Genomic DNA, 13848 nt, shown 5'->3' on the forward strand with positions numbered 1-13848 from the left:
ACCATTTTGCCTCCCCCCAAAACTGTGTTCAAGTGCAGCTTTCGGTATTCCACCCTGACCTTTATTTTCTGGCCTACCTGATATATGAAAAGTACCAGCATCTTGACTGCCGGAAGCAAACCGGCCATGCAGCTGAGCAAAGAAACCCAGGTTCAAGGCCCTCCCACACAGCGAGCCCTGTCCAGGGCTCTGGAAGAAGCTTGAACATTTTCTCGCCCTTTGTTTGATTTTTCTTACAGACGGCCCCAACAAGTGTGTACATTTCAGGCCTCACAAAGCCTGGATCCACCCCCATCATGTCCTAGTCATGATTCGGTTTCCTTTCCTAAGGAGAGATGCTTTTCCAGCCACTTGGTATCATAGCTGAAGATAAGACATTGTTAGCCCCAAACTAGACGTGAAAATAATCATTAGGACAGCCTTTGACGATGATACGGCTCTGCTTCAAATGGCAGAGCATCAGTCGGTACTGTACGAACTCACTGAGAGTGTAAGGGAGGTGGACCCTGTAGCCTAGTGCTAAGGGAGATGGGTCTTGCTTAATTGACAGCACTTCAAATCCCAGCCCCAGTGACTTGAAAATATGCTGTGCACATGTGTATGCAGGCCCCAGATCCCAGCAGGACGGAGAAATGGAGAAGGGATTGCAGAGGGACCACACCCTATTAAAGGGTACTGTCTTCCTTTTTCTCTCTGTCTCTGTCTCTCGCTGCTGAGTGCACACACCTTCTGACAAGAAAGAAAAAGAAAAGAAAGGAAGAAAAAAAGAAAAGGAGGGGCCAGCAGGGAACATGGTGGTTAAGATGCTGGACTCCCACATGGCTGATCATGGTTCAAGTCCCAGACCTGGCAACTTGCTTTCTCACTTTCCTTCCCCCTCTTTCTCTCTCTAGTCAAATGAGACAATAATAATAAATAAAATAAAATAAAATAATTTTTTTTGGAGAGATTTTTGCTCTAGGGCACATGCACTCACCAGAAAGACAGAGACAGAGAAACAGAAAGTGAGAAATCACCCCCCAGAGGGGATGGCCATGCCGCAATCCCTTCTCCTCCATTCTCCTCTCGGGATCTTGGGCATGCATGCACACGCGCCCGGCATGAGTTTAAACCACCGGGTCCAAAACTCGAACCGTGGTTGACCACATGGGAGTCCAGCGACATAGCCAATATGCCAACTGCTGGTCCCAAAATAAATAATTCTTAAAAAAAAAGAAAAAGAAAAAAAAAAGAAAATGTAAAGTTCTACTGATAGAGAAACATGACCGTGAAAGTATAGTACATTTTCTCTGGAATATTGTACCAGAATTATAATATTAAGTTAATGATTCAAGATGAATTCCACTGGCCAAATCCTACCCAGAGTTTTGAGAGGCCAGGTCTCCAGGAAGCAGGCAGGCTGCTATCTTCTCACTTGATTTGAGGATAAGGCAGTCCCAGGTAATGAGATTATGACGTGACGTGATGTGCACAGGAGCTGTTTACAGGCTAAGAATTGCAAAGACAGGCACATGCCCAGGGGTCACTCCTGAAGTCTAACAGATTCCCATGGAGGTTAAAAGAATCTATGCAGACTTACAAACAAACAAACAAAAAAAAACTGTCATCAGATAGAGGAGAAAACAACAAAAAAAAATCCACCATATCACTTGGTGTTTATTTGCATGTCGATGCCCAGAATTCTCTGTAGCTCACCACGTCTTCAGAAGGCTGAAGGGAGTTTTGTGACATGGTTTGGCATTATTGGGGAGGGGGAGGGAGTGGAGGGCGCTGATTCCTTTCTCTGTCCTTGAGTGTTTTACTGCCAGGAAATCCTGCCCAGCGTTGATTGCCAAGGGGTTAAAGTCACATTGTTGTTAAATTGGGAGAGAAAATTAGCAGGATTTGTGTGCCCTGTGCTCAGCTATCCCAGGGTTTCAAAAACAGGAACCTGGGGCTTTATATGAGGGGACAGGGGAAGTAAAGGGGAAGAGTCACAAGGGTGACTTGTCAGGGCATGGTTCCAGATCAACTGCTTACACGAGGTGGAAGAATTTCATGCCTACGTTCTGTGCCAAGAAGCCAAGCGGGTGAGCAGCAGCTCATCCAAACGCTCAAGCAGGCGGTTCTGGGCGCCATCTTTGCTGTGTGTGGAGAAGTGTTCATTTTTTATACGTGTTATTTATGTACATGCTTGTGTGATTGGACCCTTCATGTGTCCCTGCTGCCATAGTCTCATGGAAGTAAAAAAAAAAAAAAAGAAAGAAAAGAAAAGAAAGAAAGAAAGAAAATCCAGTATTGGGACCAGCAGGTAGCATAATAGTTATATGTGGTTCAAGTCCCGGACCCGGTGGCTTAAAACTCACACCAGGTGCATGTGCGTGTGTGCCCAAGATCCTGAGAGGAGAATGGAAAGAAAGGCATTCCAAGATCCTGAGAGGAGAATGGGGAGAAAGGCATTGCGGCATGGCCATGCCCCCTAAAGGGTGATTTCTTGCTTTGTAGCTATCTCTCTCTGTCTCCCTGGTGAGTCCATATGCCCTATATTTAAAAACTCTCTTAAGAAACAAAACAAGGGACCAGCAGTTGGTGTAATGGCTATGTCACTGAACTCCCATGTAGCCAACCACGGTTCAAGACCCTGATGAACTGGCTTAAACTCACGCCGGGCGCATGTGTGTGCGTGCCCAAGATCCCGAGAGGAGAATGGAGGAGAAGGGATTGTGGCGTGGTCATCCCCCCTGGGGGGTGATTTCTCGCTTTCTGTCTCTCTGTCTCTCTCTGTCTTTCTGGCGAGCACACATGCCCTATAGCAAGAACCTCTCAAAAAGAAAAAAAAAAAAAAAAAGAAACAAACAAACAAACAAAACAAAACACAGTATTTCACTCATCTAAGTTACAGTAGTCTCAAAGACAGAAAAAAAATTCATTTTCTCTTTGTCCTGTGAAGGCAGCATTATCCATTCAAATTTTTCTGATGATTAGAATCTGACATTCGGGAACAACCACAGTAAATTGTAATTCGTGTGCTGACTCTGCTTTATTTTTTGTTCTTTTTTTGCTATACAATATGCATAGTCAGACAGAGAGAGCGAGAGAGAAACTGAGAAATCACTTCCAGGGGGGGATGGCCACACCACAATCCCTTTTCCCCATTCTCCTCTTGGGATTTTGGACACACACGCCCATGCGTCTGGTATGTTTCCAAGTTGCCAGGTCCAGGACTTGAACCACTTAGTGGGCCATGTGGGACCCAGCTGTCTTAACCTCCACGCCAACTGCTGGGCCCGCCACTGCCCCTTATTTTTTTATCCTCCCATCAGAGATGCCAGTCCTAAAGAGAAAATGAAACAGAACAAAAGCCCAGAAGCAAAAGAAGTAGAAGTTCAGTGAGCTCCTGACTTCCTTGAAGAATTAGAGCCACCAGGCAAACCCTGCTGTTGGCGGTTTGGCTACACAGTATGGTTGAGGTGAAGGTTTTGATAACGAAAGAGAATTTCTTGACCCTGCCTCCACGGCACAGTCAGTAGCATACCAAACTGTGGTGCTGGAATCCACATGACCAATCACGAGTTTAGACCTTGAGTCAACTGGAAAACATGCCGGGTGTGCACACAGGTGCCCAAGGTCCCAGCTAGCTAGAGGGGAAGAGAATCACAGCGTAGCGAGTCCTGTCAAGGGTGCCCTGATCTCTCTCTCTCTCTCTCTCTCTCTCTCTCTCTCTTTCTCTCATGCACATGCACAAGCTCTCTCATGAATGTATCAATAAAAACTAGATACAATTTAAAAGTGAGAATTTCTAGATAACTCCGATAAGTGGTGTTGCCATAAGTGTGCAAGTTTGGAAGTCTGTTCAACATCTAGGAGCCCTTGATGTGAGAGTTCTGTCCTCCAGTGTAGAACGAATTGATTCCCTTGGTGAGAATTATAGACGCAGAGTCTCCAACCTGTGAACCCTGAAGCTGGCTACCTACTGCGGACACTCAGGTTTTCTCCCTTCATCACGTAGGAGAGAATTCCCAGCACCTTGACTTGAAAGAAACTTTACTTTTAGCACAGCAGAAACGTCAGTGTATGTGCATGTTGCATGCACTCACGCTTGTACATATACCCAAATACACACACACACACACACACACACACACACAGCTCTGAGAAATGCAACCAGAATTCCCACCAGAGAAGGGATGGAAACTCCCAGTTTAATCCACTCCCCTCAAATGAGAAATTTGAGACCCAGGGAAGGCAAAGGATTTTCCCTAAGTCACATGGTGAACGACAGAGCCCACATTGGCACCCAGGTGTCTCCACTTTAGCTACGTGACTGGGAGGGAAGGTTAAACCCTCGTATAGTTTGGTATTTCCAACTAGAGCAACTGTCGTCCCTTCATGGAGCAGCCTTGAAGATCTCACGATGACCATGGCTCTTTGGTTAGTTCCACACAACAAAAGAAGGAGAGAATGTTGTGACCAACACAGCATGCTTCCGAAAGCAACCTGTTTCAACTTGAGTCATCGGTGCATGTCTCTTAATGATGATTTGACCCATAGGACAAATACTTTTTCAAATTAGTTCAAAATCCTTTTTATTTTGCCACTTTTTGCAGCATTTATCCATAGACATTCTACACCCACTCTTTCTGAAACAGATGGCTCCCAGTGTATTAAAAAGAGAAATCGACATTTTCTTGGCTCAATCTTTCTAATATGTCTTCAGAATGATTTTTTTTATATATAGTTAAGTGTATTTTATGGGCCCACTGTGTTTCATTTGCACTCTGAGGAGACTTAACCTCAAATGGAAAGGTTACTTTGTGTTCAAGTGGGGATTTTCAATCCTGAATTGCCGAAATATTTTTTTTATTAAAAGTAGGTTAAAAAGGTACTCCATTGAAAGCCAAGATAAACAACAGACTTAGTACCATTTTGAAAATGAACAATGAGGGGCTGGCCGGTGGCATGGTAGTTAAGGCACTGGACTCCCACATGGGCAACTGTAGTTCAAGTCCCAGACACAGTGACTTTCTTTCTCTTTCTTTCTCTCTCTATCTCTCTGGCAAGCACATGGGCCCTATGACAAATTTAAAATAGCAATAATAATAAATAAAATTAAATAAATAATTCTAAAAGAGAGGAGAGAGAGAATCTGTAATAAAGACTCTCCAAACTACAGAAATGGAATCTATTATTTCATCATAAGTAAAGTGTTGCAGTGTAAATTGGAGGGTTAAGAACCAAAATTAGTGAGCTATGTTTGGTCCCAGAAGATAAATGCAAAGGGGGCCAGCAGGTGGCACAGTGCTTAAGGTGCTGGACTCCTACATGGCCAATCATGGTTCAAGTCCTGGACTTGGCGACTTGCTTTCTCATTTTCCCTTTCTATTGCTCTCGTCAAATTAAAAACTAATAATAATAACAAATAAAATAAGATAAATAATTCTTTAAGAAAGGATGAATGCAAATAAGGTAGGAGTATTTTCTCATTATTAAGTATCTTCAACTTTAACAATGTTAGTAGCAAAGCAAATGTGTATTTTTTTAAAAAACCAACACTTTTTTTTTTTTTGAGAGGTTTTTGCTATAGGGCGCGTGTGCTCGTCAGACAGACAGAGACAGAGAGACAGAAAACGAGAAATCACCCCCCGGGGGGATGGCCACGCCGCAATCCCTTCTCCTCCACTCTCCTCTTGGGATCTTGGGCACGCACGCACACGCACCTGGCGTGAGTTTAAGCCACCGGGTCCGGGACTTGAACCATGGTCGACTACGTGGGAGTCCAGCGACATAGCCATTACGCTAACTGCTGGTCCCAAAACCAACACTTCTCTGAACTGGAATGGCATTCGCTGGGAATTAGAACATCTCCAATTCTTTTTCTTTATTTGCAGCCATTTGTTATCTATGACATGAATTCCTTAATGATGGGAGAAGATAAAATCAAGTTCAAACACATCACCCCCCTGCAGGAGCAGAGCAAAGAGGTGGCCATCCGCATCTTCCAGGGCTGCCAGTTCCGCTCCGTGGAGGCCGTGCAGGAGATCACAGAGTACGCCAAGAGCATCCCCGGATTCGTAAACCTTGACTTGAATGACCAAGTAACCCTCCTCAAATACGGAGTGCACGAGATCATCTACACCATGCTGGCCTCCTTAATGAATAAAGACGGGGTTCTCATATCCGAGGGCCAAGGATTCATGACCAGGGAGTTCCTGAAGAGCCTGCGGAAACCTTTTGGTGACTTTATGGAGCCCAAGTTCGAGTTTGCTGTGAAGTTCAACGCACTGGAATTAGATGACAGCGACTTGGCGATATTTATAGCTGTCATTATTCTCAGTGGAGGTAAGATTCAACTTTCGATCTTCTGTAAAAGAGGGTGGGAGGGTGGTGGGAGGACAGAGGATTTTGAGTTGCCTTAGCGTTGGTCTGTGTTACTTTCCATGCTGCGCTTCCTACACACCTCTTCTGGAAAATACCAATGCACAATGCCATGAGCATGTCACCACGTGTGTCAGATAACAGGAGAGGATTATGAAGGCCATGGGGAGACCTGGCCTTCAGGTGCCTGGTGTGCTCAGGAAGGTCCCAGGACACTAACCCAGGACTTTTCCCATGTGAGTGCCATTCCACTACCCTTGTGCCCCTGCCTGGTCTCTAGTTCGTTATTCTTCACAGTGTTTTCTCTGTCGGGTCTACTTATAGAAGACAAATGCCTTTTTTTTCTTTTTTTTTCTTTTTGAGAGGTTTTTGCTATAGGGCGCATGCGCTCACCAGACAGACAGAGACAGAGAGACAGAAAGCAATAAATCACCTCCCGGGGGTATGGCCACGCCCCAATCCCTTCTCCTCCATTCTCCTCTCAGGATCTTGGGCGCACACGCCCAGAGTGAGTTTAAGCCACCGGGTCCAGGGCTCGAACCGCGGTCGACTACATGAGAGTCCAGTGACATAGTCATTACGTCAACTGCTGGTCCCAAGACAAATGCCTTTTTCTCCTTTCTCTTCATGTTCTTGTTCTTTTTCTTTCCAGAAGGCAGACCCATTCTTCAGTTCATTTAAGTAATGTCATGGATAATATTGCTTAAGACCACGCTCTCTGGGTTTGGAAAAGACACTCCTCGTTAGGTGTGTGCGGTCAGAGAGTATTTCTTCCCCGTCAGCACTATAACAGCACTCTCCGCGGCTTTGTAGATATTTCAGGAACCAGTCCCTGTGTCCACTGACCTCCACCTGATTCCTCAGGTCGCTTCCTCCCACGGCTTCCCTCGGCGTCCATCTGTGACACAGCGGGCTGTGATAAGCTGAACCATTATTTCGCCATTGGTTGTATTTGGCCTTGCAAGTATTGGGTCATCGGAAAAGTCATGACTCATGTTCGCACAGAAAACTATAGAAAAATCCATCATGACTTTTCCAATGACCCCACTGTATGATCTAACGATCCAGCTCTGAAAGCCAGTTTGGTACCTGATGTCATTTCATTGGCCTCTCTCTTGTTTCCTAGTTGAGTAGGAGACAGTTTTACTTTCATCCCTTTTTATGAACGTTGTTTCTAAATGATGAGTTTCATATGGGCATGGACTTCATGGGAACTTTCTATACATTTTTTTTGGAGAGATTTTTGTTATAGGGTGTGCGCACTCACCAGAGAGACAGAGACAGAGACAGAAAGCAAGAAATCACCCCCCAAGGGGGATGGCCACGCTGCAATCCCTTCTCCTCCTTTCTCTTCTCGGGATCTTGGGCACACACACAGACACGCCCGGCGTGAGTTTAAGCCACCGGATTGGGGACTCGAACCACAGTCAACTGCATGAGAATTCAGTGACATAGCCATTACGCTAACTGCTGGTTCCACTTTCTATACATTTTTTGAGAGATTTTTGTTATAGAGTGTGTGTGCTCACCAGAGAGACAGAAAACAAAAATTCACCCCTCCCCCCCAAAGGGAATGGCCACACCACAATCCCTTCTCCTCCATTCTCCTCTCAGGATTTTGGGCAGGCACGCGCACACGTACTCAGTCTGTGTTTTAGGCCGCCGGGTGAGAGACTCAAACCACGGTCGACTACACAGGAGTCCAGCAACATAACCATTATGCCATCTGCTGGTCCCATGAGGGTTTTCTATGTATCCCACAGAATACCCTTGTGCATGAAAGCTCACCTGTGGGGGTAGCGGTGCTGCAGGCGTAAACCGAATAACGGTGCAGCGGATTACGGAAGCATGCTCGTTCTCAGTCGGCTGTTGTCCCACTGAGAGCACAAGGGCTCGGAACTCAGGTGTGTAGTTATTAGTGATAAAATTGAGCGAGCACCGATCAGCTACTTCCTCTGCACCCTCAGTGCCCTCAACGCTGCTTACACACTTCAGCCTCACCACCCAGTGAGGTAAGACTTTTACAAATAAGGAACCCGAAGCGCTGAAAGGTTTGCACACTGGTCCATGGTTGCACAGCTAGCAAAAAAAAAAAAATGGAGCCAGGACTGTGAACCCAGGCAGTCTGGCTATGGAATCTGTGCTCTCGACTTCCACCCTATGCAAATGGTGACGCTCCAAACGACCGGGGTGCACCTAGATCAACAAGATGGCACAGGGAAACTGGAGCCATGAGTCCAAGGCCAAGCTGGCTTTCACTTTCAAGGAACTGTTTGATGTTATATTTAATGAAGCAAGAATTAAAGTTAAAATCTTGGAGCCAGGGACCGGCATTTAGCGTAATGGCTATGTCACTGAACTCCCACGTAGTCGACCGCAGTTCGCATCCCAGACCCGGTGGCTTAAAACTCACGCCAGGCGCGTGTGCGTGCGTGCCTAAGATCCTGAGAGGAGAATGGAGGAGAAGGGATTGCGGTGTGGCCATCCCCCCTGGGGGGTGATTTCTCCCTTTCTGTCTCTTTGCCTCTCTATCTGGCGAGCGTTCACACCCTATAGCAAAAACCTCTTAAAAAAAAAAAAAAATCTTGGAGCCAGCAGGTGGCATGGTGGTTAAAGTGCTGGGTCCCACATGGCCAATAGCGTGCTTCAAGTCCTGGACCCGGTAACTTGAAAAACACACCAGGCAAAAATCCTGAAAGGAGGGATCAGCAGATGGTGTCATGGTTACGTAGCTGGATTCTCATGTAGTCGACCACGGTTCAAGTCCCAGACCTAGAGGCTTAACGCTGGGCGCGTGTGTGTGCATGCCCAAAATCCCAAGAGGAGAATGGAAGGGAAGGGATTCCAGCATGGCCATCCCCCGTCTGGGGGGGTGATTTCTCACTTTCTATCTGTCTCCCTCTGTCTCTCTGACGAGCACATGTGCCTTATAAAAATAAATAACTAATCCCAAGAGGAGAAGGAACTGTAGCATGGTCTCCCCGCCCCAGGGGGTAATTTTGCACTTTCTCTCTCTGTCTGTCTTTGGTGAGTGCACGTGCCCTATAGCAAAAAAAATAATAATAATAATAATTAAAACCTGGCTTGTTTTAATATCTCAACCAAATTGGCTTCCTAAATTCACCCTTGACCATCTGGGATCTTTGACTAGTTCAAAAAAGAAGAGATTCCAGGTATATGAGGTTCATTGAAAGAAAAATATTTAACTTTTGAAAAGCTAGATTTCGCTTAACTAGCTAGTATTCATTGAAAGAAAAATATTTAACTTTTGAAAAGCTAGTGATACGGCTTGGCTAGCTAATATTTGAAGGCACATTTGATGTGTTTCTACTGTTTTCCTAAGTGCCACCGTATCACCCATGTCTATATTCTCCTCACTTAATCAGGTTCCCATACGCGGGACCAGCAGTTGGCGTCATGGCTATGTCGCTGGACTCCCATGTAGTTGACCGCGGTTCGAGTCCCGGACCCGGTGGCTTAAACTCACGTCGGGCGCGTGTGCGCGCGTGCTCAAGATCCCGAGAGGAGAATGGAGGAGAAGGGATTGTGGCGTGGCCATCCCCCCTGGGGGGTGATTTCTCGCTTTCTGTAACTCTATTTTTCTCTGTCTCTCTGGTGAGCGCATGCACCCTATAGCAAAAACCTCTCCCCCCCCCAAAAACCAAAATCAGTTTCCTATACTCTTTATTAATATTTTTGCTATTTTTTAATAAAAGTAATGCATGGTAAATTGACAATTCAAAGACAATTGCAGAAAGGTTTAAGTGAAAAGTAAAGATCTTGGGGCTGGATGATGTAGCAGTGGTCAAACATGAAGCTCTGTAAGGCAATTCCTTTCCAGGAATGGGAAGGTTCCTGGTTCAAGTCCAGAGACCTCCCTGGGTACTCCCGTGCACACACTTGTCCACGACCCAGAGCTGGCTGGAAGCAGGGAGTGTGTTGTGGCATCAAGATTCTTTTGAGAGTTGTATCTCTCTTGCTCTCTCTCTTTCAGAAGAAATAAATAAAAAAAGAAAAGAAAAGAAAGATAGAGGTCTTGGCCCTCAGAATAGAACAGGATTAACGAAGTTCTGTGTCTCGTACCAAGAACTTTATTTGCACCGTCACATATGCAAGATTTCAGAAAGTTCCGGAAAAAACTGCAATGAAACTACTAGCTGATCTTGGTGTAAAAAATCACCTGAAATCCGATGCATCATCTTTGCATCACGTGCGTTTTCCGTGAACTTTTTTAAGACCTTCCCCCCCCCCTTTATCATTTCTCAACTGGGTGGGGTGTTTTGGGGTTTTTTTGGTGTGGTTTCTTTTCTGGAGTTTTCAGAAAAGGAAAAACACTTATGTAAGCAGGAGACTGATCTAGTGAACACCTCACTGATCCTTCTCAGTCTTCACGAGCGATCCTCGCTCCTCTGCAGTTTGATGGGGAGTCTGTTCATGGCTTTAGTGAGTTTGGGGAGAAGCGCTCTGGGCCGGGTCCAGTTGCTCTGGGCTGAGTCAATAGCCAGGCCTTAGCCCTTCACATCCCTGAAGGGCTTCGCTCTGGGGAAGGCTTAGAACCCACAGTGAGGAGGACCTGGAGGAGATGGGCACCATGCGGGGTTGTGAGTGGTGAGAAATGGGGGGGGGCGGGATTAAGAAGGAGGGGGGCCCTAAAGATCTTAATTAATCTAAAAGATGTGGGGCCAGCAGTTAGCGTCATGGCTATGTCGCTGAACTCCCATGTAGTCGACCGCAGTTCGAGTCCCGGACCCGGAGGCTTAAACTCACACCGGGCACATGTGCATGTGTGCCCAAGATCCTGAGAGGAGAATGGAGAAGAAGGGATTGCAGCATGGCCATTCTCCCTGGGGGAATGATTTCTCGCTTTCTGTCTCTGTCTCTGTCTTTCTAGAGAGCACACGCGCCCGATAGCAAAAAAACCTCTGCAACAAAAAAAAATGGGGGAGGCATAGAAAGCAACAATAGATACCAGAGATAGTGTGGGAGGAGGGTGGGCGATGGCAGAGGGTGAGAGACAGGGAATCAAGGATGGGGGGAAAAGCAAAATACACAGGAACCGAGAAATGGGAAATTATTTGTTGACGATGAGATGTATGTCGATGTGCTTGATTGAGCCAGTATGCAGTGTATTCTGGATGGAACATCTCATTTTGTGTGCTGTAATGATGTATAGTGAATGAATGTAAATACATTTAAATTTAAAATAAATAAATAAATAAATAAATAAAAGGAGGGGTCAATAAAGGACTCAAAGAAGAGAGAGGGGGATAAAAGCAACTCATGTGAGCCGCCCATGAATTTGCTGAGGAAACTGCAGTTGCTAAGAACATAATCGTTTCAACTTCAGCCCCAAAAACTGCTGATACCGTTTGATCTGGTTCTTAGATTGGCCTGGCCCTCAGCATCTGCCCTATCTGCTCAGCTCTCAAACCGAGCTTGCTGAGAGAGATGACCTAGTTTTTCTGAAGTTCTTCTCCTCTTTCTCCCCAGAGCTTGGGACAAAAATTAAACTAAGTCAAAGGACAACACTCCAGAGCCGAAGTCTAGTACTTTATACCTGGTTAAGAACCTATTATTTTTGGGGGACCAGCAGTTAGATTAATGCCCATGTAGCCGACTGCGGTTCAAGTCCTGGACCCGGTGGCTCAAACTCATGCCGGGCGCATGTGCGTGTGTGTGTGCCCCAGGGTCGTGGAGGAGAATGGAGAAGGGATTGCGGCATGGCCATCCCCCCTGGGGGTTGATTTCTCACTTTCTGTCTTTCTGGCAAGCACATGCGCCCTATAGCACAAACCTCTCATGTGCTCACTGGAGAGACAGAGACAGTGAGAGGGAAAGTGAGAAATCGCCCCCCGCCCCGGGGGATGGCCACGCCACAATCCCTTCTTTTCCATTCTTCTGCTGGGGCACACACGCACATGCACCCGGCATGAGTTTCAAGTCACCACGTCCGGGACTCGAACCACAGTCAACCATGTGGGAGTACAGCAACATAACTGCTATGCCATCTACTGGCCCTTAGAGCCTTGTTCTTAAGGCATTCTCTTGGTCCATCCTGACAGTGCTCCTCTGTTTTCATTCCTGTTTCAGAGAAAGGGAAGTGAGGGCTAATTTCAAGCAGCGAGTCTAAGATCTGACCACGAGGGAGCAGTGGGACGAGGACAGAAACCCAGGTGTCCTAACGACCAGCTCCCGTTGCCCTGTCTGCTCGGCCACCTGGCAGTGGGTCATGGTCGACTCACTGTGTTAGTGGCTGCAGCCCATGCTCCCTGAGAATGCGCATGCGGTCAGGAGGGAGCCTCTGGGACGATCCTGGTTAGTAGCTCTCCTTGCAGCCTGGGTCTTCCCGACAGGAAGGGTAGCGGCGTCCAGAGCAATAAAACTGCCTCCAGCAAGCACACGCTGGCAGCTGGCGCCATAGCACCGTGCCAGCCACACCAGCACACTCCCCAAACCCACCCGGCAGCCAGCGCCAAGCCTACAGCCCAGCAGAGCTGACAAGCCCCAGGACACTCTATTGGAGGCGCTGCCCCCTCCAGCCTGTGCTGTTTGGGGAAGAAAAGCCCAGGAGGGTTCCAGCTGGAACTCTGCAGCAGGCAAAGGCTCTTTTTGTTCATTTGAAACAGTTTGGAATCCATTAGCATTCTTCCTAATACTTCCAAGATGCAGGAAGGGGTAATGCACTGGCTTCTCCAGTGTGTTTTTCAAGACTGACTGCCATCGCTGTCCTAATGACAGAGAAGCTGCAAACGCGGCTACAGCGGCTACAGATGGCAAGTCCTCCAACCTCCCCCCTGGCCCTCGCCCTCCTGAGTCTGGTTTGGTTATGCAAACTACCTTTAAAGCAGTGCTTCTGGTCCCAGCTGGTCCAACCCTGAGCCTTCCCTGCGAAGCAGCTGTGGACAGCTGTTCTTGGAGCCATCGTGGACGGTTCTGCTATTGCGTGGGCAGGGAGAATAGGGTGCAAGAAGGGGGAATCGTTCCCGCAGCTAGACATTTGCAGGTCAAGGAGGAGCTGATGTCTGTGTGTACTAGATAGCAGCTAATTTATCAGGTCCAAACCTGGGGCCTCTGTGGCCCACACAACCAGATGCGTGACAGGATTGATAGCTATAGATCGTCGCCTTTCAATTTGTTAGAATTACAATAAAATCAAAGTACAGCAGGGCTGGCAGTGGTGTGGTGGTTAAGGGCACTGGACTCCCACATGGCTGACCGCAGTTCAAGTCCCGGACCTGGTGACTTGTTTACTTTCTCTCTCTCTCTCTCATTGTGTGCCCTCTCTGGTCAAATTAAAATAAATAAATAAGTAAAGTCTAATAAAATCATTCTTAAAAAATCAAAATCAAGGGTACCAGCAGTTAGCATAATGGCTATGTCGCTGGACTCCCACGTAGTCGACCACAGTTCGCGTCCCGGACCCGGTGGCTTAAAACTCACGCCGGGCGCGTGTGCGTGCGTGCCCAAGATCCCGAGAGGAGAATGGAGGAGAAG

The 13848-nt window shown here is 46.9% G+C and overlaps 1 protein-coding gene across 4 annotated transcripts in view; it reads left to right on the top strand.

Annotated features, from left to right (window-relative positions):
- PPARG (peroxisome proliferator activated receptor gamma) overlaps window positions 1-13848 on the top strand; it is a 198225-nt gene that overhangs the window by 163479 nt on the left and 20898 nt on the right. For all 4 annotated transcript variants that reach the window (XM_006160643.3, XM_006160645.3, XM_006160642.3 and 1 more), the window contains exon 7: window positions 5868-6318. In XM_006160643.3, coding sequence (XP_006160705.1) covers window positions 5868-6318 — 451 coding nt within the window. The remainder of the gene's footprint in view (window positions 1-5867; window positions 6319-13848) is intronic.

Source organism: Tupaia chinensis, unplaced genomic scaffold (genome assembly GCF_000334495.1).
Source record: "Tupaia chinensis unplaced genomic scaffold, TupChi_1.0 Scaffold000704_1, whole genome shotgun sequence".
In the NCBI taxonomy this organism is placed as follows: domain Eukaryota; kingdom Metazoa; phylum Chordata; class Mammalia; order Scandentia; family Tupaiidae; genus Tupaia; species Tupaia belangeri.